The following is a 9,707-nucleotide window of genomic DNA, read 5'->3' as shown; positions in this document are numbered from 1 at the left end:
TACTTTGTTAATTCGTTAACACAAGAAAGATATCTTAAGGTATTATCTTACTTCGGGTTTAAAACTACGATTGAAAAAAAAAGAATACTAATCACAACTATTCTATTTACAAGTACATAGACAAATCCTTTTAAATTAAAAGCTAACAAAAGGCCGAAATTTATAGCTAATGTCCCTAGTCCAGAATTATCAGGCCTGATAAGAAATTGGAAATGTACCAACTCACAGGATCACTCCTCACTTGCCGGGATCAGCCCCTTCCTCTTCGTAGGAACTCTTCGATCAGCCCGACCAGGTTCACAAACCACACACACACACACTTTTTAAAAAAACAATATTTTCTTTTCCTCGCGGAGAGACCACCTCTTCCTCGGAACGTCTATATCCAACTGACTCTCCTTGCTTTTTTCTTTTTTTTTCAATCTCGGACCCAGTGCCATCCCGATCAGGATCGTGCAGGCCACGAATTGCTTCCTGCTTCTCTTCTCGTTTCGTCCCGCCACTATTTACGCTTTATTAATTTTTTTTCCGAGAAGAAGGAAAAAATGTAATAAAGGAGAGGCTAGGAAAAGCTCACTTAGGCTCTAGAAACAATTAAATTGGAAAGGTACTAAACAATTCGGGCAGACAACCATAATCAACAAAATCAGACACTCATTATGAGAAATGGGGATTGATTATATGATCTTGGTATCATCTTCACAACTTCCTATAAAGTCTCAACGGACTATAAAGGAGAGGAAGAACACAAGAAAGCATCAGATACAATGATATGGTACAAAGATGGCTGTAAAACAAACGAAGGAACCGGATCAGGCGTTTTCCGTACAAGCCCAAAACATGAGCAATCAAACTCATTAGGGAAGTATACTTTGGTCTTTCAAGCTGAAATGCATGTCATCAATGCTTGTGCCCTGGAAAATCTTAAAAGAGGTTGCACTGACAAAAAAATCCTCATTAGATCAGATAGCCAAGCAGCTATTAGAGCATTAGCATGTAAAAGAATCACATCAAAATTAGTCAGCGAATGCATCCAAAATCTCCAAAACCTGGGGAAACACAACAACCTGACGATATCTTGGGTGCCAGGGCACAAGGGAATTTTGGGTAACGAGAAAGCCGACAGACTGGCCAGAGGAGGATCTGCAAGACAATAACATAGGCCCTAAACCTATTCTAGGGATAACCAAATCAAATATAGCATCCTCCATCGCAGAATGGATCCAAACAAAACAAAAGGAGAAGTGGATAAACTCTAGTGGTGCTAGACATAGTAAACTTATGATGAAACAACCCTCACCAAGACTGGCAAAAGCACTGCTGCAATTGGAGAGGGCCGTACTCAGAGGTGTGGTAGGACTACTAACCGGTCACTGGCATCTGAGAAAACATGGGTATATACAGCGATGATTCCATTTGCAGATTGAGAAAGAGGAAACAGCCACTCATATCATCTTCGAATGCGAATCAACAACTCAATGTAGATTTAACCTAACATACGGAAAAAACTTAGGAATAAAATTGCAGCAGCAACAGTGATACTTCTAAGAAGAAGGATTGAGTCTATTGACTGAACTAAGGAACTAGGAAGGTACAATATGACAGAAGGCTGCAGTGCCTGGGGAGTACAAACCCCGCTTTCTAATATCCTTTTTCACCATACCATACCATGATCAAGATCAGATCATCTACATATTTCTTTATGTATTTCAATTTGAAAGGTAGATGATTTAAAACCCAATCTATTAAATAATTTATTACAAGATCTGATAGAACTGGGTTCAGTCTACTCCCCATTCCGTCAGTCTGGTCATAGAATTGTGGGCGTTCTCGCAATGTTTTCAACTGTTACTTAATTTCCAATTCGAGTATGTTATATAAATTGGTCACTCTTATTTTCATATTTGTTGTATCAATACTAGTTTCAAATGTTCTGTAGTTTAGATTCCTGATGAAGGCAATTTAACCAAAAGCTCGACAAAGAATTGCGTGCTCTACGTTTGTCTACTTGGCCCTCATCCCCGATCCTTTTTCAATCAACATTAAATTCATTTATGTGTATATCTAGATATAATTAAAATAGCCATTGTTAGTTAGTTAAAAACTTTTTTCACTCTTTATCTCTACTCTAACGGGACCTAGTGGATGCTCCAAAACAGGTCAATTTTATAAAATATAGAAATGATGAATGGTGGAGTGAATGCGGTGTTCAATCCTTTTTAAAATGATAGTTCCTACTCGCAGTAAGTTGTTTTGCAACGATCCGGATTTCGAGCTTTTAGCTCATCATCAGATTGTAGAACTCCTGACAAACAAACTGCAAAACAACTTACTGTGAGTAGGAGCTATCTTTTTAAAAAAGGATTTTATGAAATAGTTAAACCATCATCATATATAATTAGTGTTCTCCACACACTTACATTGTAAACGGCACGTGGACCAGAGTAATAATATTGGAAACAAGTAATCTACCCAAAAATGTGGTTGTATAAAAAAATCTGTTTCAGTGTACCTTTGGAAACTTTAAGTTAAAAAAATACAATTTTGAAGTTGTACGGAACGTAGCAGACAAATAAAAAAACGGTGATTTACACACACAAATATACAATACAGGGCAAGTATCATATCTAAATATGTTAAAACGTTTCCATTCGTCCCGAAGTAGGCAGGTACACCGGCTCGTCTGATTTGCTATTCAAAAAAAGTCAAACCGGTGGGGCTTAAGGGAACCGAACAACTTTGCCCGAGCACCGATCCTTTCCCAACTAAGCCCCGCTCCGTCACAAGCACAACTAATACACTTCCAACGATGTTATTTATTGTCGTTTTCACCGGCGAGACTTCCCCCCTGTTTTGTTCCGTATTGTCAGCTAACGTATTATATCATGCAAACATGTTTGAGGCACGAGTTCTTTTAGAGGTTTGTGTGTGTATGTTTTTTTTAACTGAGGGTTGATTACTGTTGTTGATTTGGGAAATAAAGCGAAACGCGATAATTTTATTTGACGGAACAAATCATTTTTGTTTTTCACGAATTTCGAAACGTCTTTTTCAAGGAAAAAAGAGAAAAAGCGGTTTGAAGGTTTTTTTCTCCAAGCGGAGAGATTTATTGTCTACTCCCAGGACTGCAAAGTTGTGTTCAAACTAAAGATAAGTAAATGACAAGTTGGATTTGCCATCCGCCCAATGTAATACGCTTTTGGGGCTTAGCGGAGGGCCAGCCCGGCGGGACTCCTTGACGTTTGAACGCGCACATATCACAAAGATGGCGGGGATTTCCTTTTGAGAATTTCACACATTTCCATGCACGTCCTTACCGGCTCTGGAATTGTGTCAGTGCTACGCCGGGCCCGGATACCTTGCACGCTTTTCATGTCACATTTAACGATTTCACGGAGACAATAGGGTTGATTTATTTTAAAAAGAATACCCTAAAGAAAAATCTAATAAATACGCTGAATTTGAATGAAACAATCATTTATCTAGTATATTTGGCTCATCCGAGAGATCTCGCTCAACTCGAGATGGATATATAACCTGGGATACAAGAAAACCCCCTCGAAACATCTACTAGGTCATCGTAAGCTACTTCGAACAAAGGAAAGAGGATATTGCAACGAAGCACACAGTCGTCGAACATGGAATAGCGACAGGCTGCCCCCGGGGCTCAGTTTTGGGCCACTATTGTGGAACGTCCTTTCCGACAGCCTGCTACAACTAACTGACAGAAAGGGGTTACAAGTTAGTAGCTTTTTTGGACGACCTAGTTGTTGTAAGAAAAGAAATAATCGACAAGACGCAAGCATTTTTCGAGTTACTTTCAAATGGTGAGCTAAAGGTAGCCCCCGAAAGTGCCAAACTCTAATGCTCAAAGGGAAAATGGGTACCCCCATACATCCGGATAGAGGTAAAACGAGTAAAGCCAAGTAAAGTAAAGTTACTTGGGAGTAATATTAGGTGATAGCCTGAACCCGGTACACCACGCTATAAGGGAAACGACAAGACGTATGTACAATAAATTGAAAGAAATGGCGGAAGTGGAATATGGACTTAGCACAAAAGCGCTCTCCACAATCTATAAAAGCGTCTTCCTCCCAATAGCAAGTTATGGTGCAGCCGGATAGTCCAAACGACTACCGAGCAAGTGCAAAGCTATAATAGAGCAAAGCCAACGAAAAGCTCTTATAAGAACCACAAAACAGTACAGCACGCCATACAAGTAATTGCCACGCACGATAAAGAAAGGGTAGTCATCCACCAAAAAAAGAAAAATGAGACAATTGATGTAAGAGCAAGCCAAGGAGAAATAGAATGGTTCTGAAGCGCAACTGGAAAAGAAGCGAAAGAGTATTTGGTATGACAAGGAAATCAAGGCAAGAAAGATAGACAAACAGCAATAAGGGTCGGCTGACATTCAAAATTTTCCCCAGCGTTGAAAGGAGACAAAAAGCAAAATGGCTACACCTCAAATACTGAACCACCCAAATGCCATCAGGACATGGAAACTTCGCAAGCTATCTTCATAAATTTAAGAAAAGAGACAGCCCTTTATGCTCCGTTTCCAGCACTCAAGAAGACACCGAGCATAAACTCTTCAGCTTTACCAAATTCATATGCAGATGTGGAACGTTTTCGAAAAACCATCACCTCCGCAGAATGGCCCGCTAATCTCTATAAACTAGTCTGTGGTACCACATCAAAGTCACTAAAAGACTTTGCCTCAACTACGCTTAAATGAACAAGTCCCTATTTATTCTGCTTACTAACTCTTAAATATTGTTGTTATTGTTAGAGTTTTACAACCGTTATTTATTTGTTGCAAAATTAAACATAGGTTTAGGGTTCCGGGCTGTTTTCCTCTTCTTATAAAATTTTAGATAATATAAATATATAGAAGAGAAAATCATGAATGAAAATCAAGGGGAAACGAGTAAGGGAAGACCTTTTATTTTAGGTTTTAAAATGAAAATATTGTTCCCTCGAAGACCGGCGAGCGGTCCTCGCTTGAAGGAAAGATCGTTGGGAGGTAATTTTATCCCATTTATTTGAAAACCCTTAGATTTATCAATTCGATTAACTTAAAGCGTTTGTCCGCCGGCATGGGGTCTTCCTCAGGTACGGCGGGGTGGTGGAAAGGGAAAGTAAAAGGCTATAAGGAAACCCCAGGAAAAGGAATTGTAGCAACGACCTTAACCATCCTTAAAAGAGGATCGAGTTGACAGATTGAACTGAGGAACTAGGAATGTACAATAAGCCAGAAGCCCGTGCTTGGGGAACAAAAACCCACTTCCTGGTCTCTTTTCTTCATCACGTTTTCTGTTTCTGCCCAATCTAGTCTTGCTGTTTATTTCAATCAACCCTGATGTTCTGCTTATCATAGTCTATTATTTAAGATATTTTGTTTACCCTCGTGCTGTTCCGTTTCAGATTAAACGATAAACAGCTTAGAAACTCAAAAAAGCGAAATTCAAAACGTTGCTCTACCCACTTGTATACGTTTTTAAAATAAAAGCCGGCCGATAAATTTGTCCGACTTTGAAGAAAATAACCGTTTTTTGGGGGAAAAATTTTATTGGACCTATCAAATCCGAGGCCTTTAAATTATGAGAAAATATGTAGGGCTTAGATGAAAATGAAAAGTCACCGGAGATAAGGCTGATTCAACCAAATGACCCACGACTATCAACAACCCAGAATATAATTAATAACGGAAAGTCGTCTTCATTTTTCCTATGAATGCTAATAATGTAATAAATAAATCTAACAAACAACGCCATTTTGGTTACTCCGTCTAAAAATTGTACAAGTACGTTTTGTTGTAATAAAGTGTAAATACAACTCGCTTAAGACATCATAACCGACTAAAATTAAATATTTTTTTAAAATAGTTGACTGCAACAACAATCCTTGGATTAAGTAACTATTAATATGAAGGACTCTAGGATAATTATTAAACTAGAAGATTAGCCAAGGAGATTTAGTTCCTCACTAGAATTCGGTAAATACTGTACATAAGTTTCCTAAGAAGTAAAGTATTGAGTATATTGTGGATTGCTTATATTCAAGAAGGTGGTTGGAATGGTTTGACCAATACCAAGTCACCACAAAAAAGTCTTATTGTTGTTTTGTAAATGATGTTTCAGTAATTTTTAGCGTTTATTAATAATTACCCAAACTCTCAAATCATTTAAATGACATGTGACCTGATAAGGACATATCACGTCAAGCCTCCAAAAGTCTCGATTAAAATAAAGATAATCCGTCTGCAAGATTTTTTTAATTTGCTACAAGACCGAGGTAAAGGACGGCGGAGGCCGAGTGGCCAAGGCTTCTGATTGTTATTGACCACGCTAGCAGTTCTAGTTCGAATCCCGAAATACGCAAGGAATTTTAATTGATTTGTAAAAAAATGTTGTAAAGTCATCCTGGATTGTACGATAAGCTCCTATACGAGAGGAACCGCTTCATTATTAATTTATAATAACTTACGTCAAAGTAGAGGTGGCTAATCGGGTTGATTTTTCTGGTAAGGTGGGGCTAAACTGGTAACTCTGCTGGCTGGGCGCAACTAAACAGTTAATCATTCGTTGGGCGTGGCCAAAGTTTGCTTCGACTTGTTTGAGTTGTTTGACAGGAATTATTTTACTTTATACTGAAACATTTATGATTTCATGATGTTATTTGAATTTCAATTTGTATAGTGAGACAGATATAAAGCGTTGAAGAAAGGAAAACAGAAGTAGTAAGAGAAAGATAGATTAACAGGAGTAAGAAAGAATGAGAAAAAATGAAGAATGAGTAAGTTAAAAAAATAGATAAGTTAGAGAGTGAGAGAGAAAAAGAGAGGGAGGGAGTATGTGAAATAATTTATCTGTTTGTCAGTTATATTAAATTACTTTAATATATATATTTAGAATGATCAAAGTAGGTGTGACTAATTAGATAGATTTTTCTGATTGGGCGTGGCTCAACTGGTAAGTTTACAGGCTGGGCGTGGCTAATCTGGCTGAATTCTTGTCCAAAGTTTGTTTTGACATAGATGACAAAAGTCTCTCGTTTGCATTTTATTATTATTTACTATTTTTAGGACTATTCTATTACTATTGTATTTTTATTAACTTTACTATTTTTTATTTCTAAAACTTGCATAATTTCATGACTTTGATTTTAATTTTAGAAATGAGAGAAATATAAAGATAAGAGGAAATTTATTGAGAAAGGGAAAAAAAGAAGCAGGGAGAACGTGAAGGGTGCCGTTGATAAAAGGAGAGAGGGAGGTAGATGTAAGAGAGACATTTAAATTTGATCGCCACCAAATATTCCATTCACAAGTACAATTAATAATTGCGATGACAAAATACGGCGCGTTGATGCAACAGTTACCGTAAGACTGTTGAGTAATGCGGGTTTAGCCTAACCCAAGCCCCTTTATTTAAAAACAAGAAAAATCGTTCACATCAAAGGTCGAAAATAATTCAATACGTTTACTGAGAGAGGAGACGGAGGGAGGGAGAGAGAGAGAGAAAAAGAAAGAGATGTAGTTAGTCAGATAGATAGAGAGAGAGACTTAAGGGGAAAATAAAAAGAGAAACAGTAATATAGATAGAAAAAAAAGGGATGGATAGATAGTTAGATACATAGATAGATAAATAGATAGTTAGATATAGCCACAAAGCCTTCTAATTTCATCGGAACCAAATATTCCAGTCACAAATAAAATTAATAATTGCGATGACAAAAATTGCGGCGCGTTGATGCGACAGTTACCGTAAGACTGTTGAGTAATGCGGGTTTAGCCTAACCCAAGCCCCTTTAAAAAAAAATAGTTTACATCATAGGTCAAAAATAATTCCATACGTTTACGGAGTGAGAAGAGGGAGAGAGGGAAAGAGGAAGAGAGAGAGAGAGAGAGAGAGAGAGAGAGAGAGAGAGAGAGCGAGAGAGAGAGCGAAAGAGAGAGAGTGGGGGAATAGAGAAACAATAATACAGATAGAGAGAAAGAGATATATAGTTAGATGGACAGATAGATAGATAGATAGATAGATGGATAGATAGATAGATAAATAGATAGATAGATAGATAGATAGAGAGAGAGAGAGAGAGAGAGAGAGAAATACAAAGCAAGAGAATGGAGAATGAAAAGAGGAAGAGATAGATAGATAATTAATGCAGTTTAAAAGGATTTTCTCATCTAGAGTATTGTACAATCAATAATTCACCGATTAGTTGAAAGATTCATGTTAAAACAAAGCGTACTTATCGACCAGCTTTGCATAGAGCAGCAGCAAATCTGCACAACCAGTAAAAATCACGTTGATAATTTTTTAAAGCAGCTGTAATAAATTTAAATTAATAGTTGTAGTGGCTGAGATTGAAATTAATTTAAGAGCTCGTTTAATGGCATTCCGAATGCCGGCGTTTATAATTTGGCTCAGGTCAAACTCGGGGCGTGGCGCGAATGTAGAGCATAACATTTTATCGCCTCTTTCTTCTCAAAAACTACATACATTTTCATACATACATAACGATTCGTAATTTAAGTAAATTTTAAAATTTTACAGATTGTAAAACACTCCACGCTCGTTTGAAAAAATAATTGAATGCTGTTGAAAAGAAATCCAACATTGGAATTTGCTATCTTCTCCTGGCACTGAGAATATTTTTACAGGAGCAAATAAGACTGATCCATCTCCCAAATAAATTCCATTATAATTACAAAATTTGGGAACTTTATTTCAAGATAACTGGACTATTTTGTCACAATGAAATAAATGATCTAACGGCAAAAAAATTGGCAATTTTTCCGTTTTATGAATTATCAAATTAATTCGCGTTACCTTCTGACCAAATGGGCATGCTGACCTATCGAGTATAGCTGACATATGACCTTTAACCTGTTATTTTTGAAAGGGACGAAAGTTAATCTTTTTTTTATTATCCCAAAGTACCTTTCTACTTTGTACGAAAAATAATTGTTTTTGTATCTTATTTTATTTATTATCTTTTCATGTAAACTAAAATAAAACTCACCTAAGGATGATTATTTCCAATTAAAAGCTGCTCGAGGTTTAAATTGGTACATGATACTAGGTTTCACAGGATTATTAATGTAGATATGTTTGTTTAGTAAAATGATTCTTTTTTGTTCGAGCAAGATGAAGCATCACTTAATTTTCACAGGAGCCAGTTTGCCGCTACATCGATCCTATATGACCTAAGAGATGAAAAGGGTCGATTTTATTGCTTTTCCTATTGTATAATTTTGGACAAAAATACAGGATTCCTTACGAAAAAAAATATAATAAACGGATTGTAAAAATATGTTCTGTATAATATACAAATTGACATCATGTACACATTATTTAGATATTAAATTCACTAATTTAGTGGTCCGCTTGACCAATTAAACATTACAATTAATTAAGGTTTTTAGATGAGATGAAAAAAAGTTAATGGCACGAGAGGGATTCGAACCCACGACCTTTGGCTAGATACGCCGCTGCTCTACCACCTCAAGAAAATTCATAAGGTGGGGTTGAGATGGGGAGTTGATGTCCGAGTAAATCGAGGTCACGATAGCTCAGGTGGTAGAGCAGCGGCGTATCTAGCCGAAGGTCGTGGGTTCGAATCCCTCTCGTGCCATTAACTTTTTTTCATCTCAACTAAAAACCTTAATTAATTGTATTATTTAGATATTAAAAGTTATC

General features: G+C 36.9%; 1 protein-coding gene across 1 annotated transcript in view; it reads left to right on the top strand.

Annotated features, from left to right (window-relative positions):
• Positions 1-212: 212 nt before the first annotated feature.
• The window catches only part of LOC106672086 (neuropeptide SIFamide receptor-like), a 76,094-nt gene continuing 66,599 nt past the window's right edge, over positions 213-9,707 (top strand). The window contains exon 1 of the mRNA XM_024225235.1: positions 213-295. Coding sequence (XP_024081003.1) covers positions 213-295 — 83 coding nt within the window. The remainder of the gene's footprint in view (positions 296-9,707) is intronic.

This window comes from Cimex lectularius, unplaced genomic scaffold (genome assembly GCF_000648675.2).
Source record: "Cimex lectularius strain Harlan isolate CLEC.00 unplaced genomic scaffold, Clec_2.1 scaffold93, whole genome shotgun sequence".
NCBI lineage: Eukaryota > Metazoa > Arthropoda > Insecta > Hemiptera > Cimicidae > Cimex > Cimex lectularius.
The sequence above is the reverse complement of the archived record's forward strand: the minus strand, read 5'-3'. Positions and strand labels throughout refer to the sequence as shown.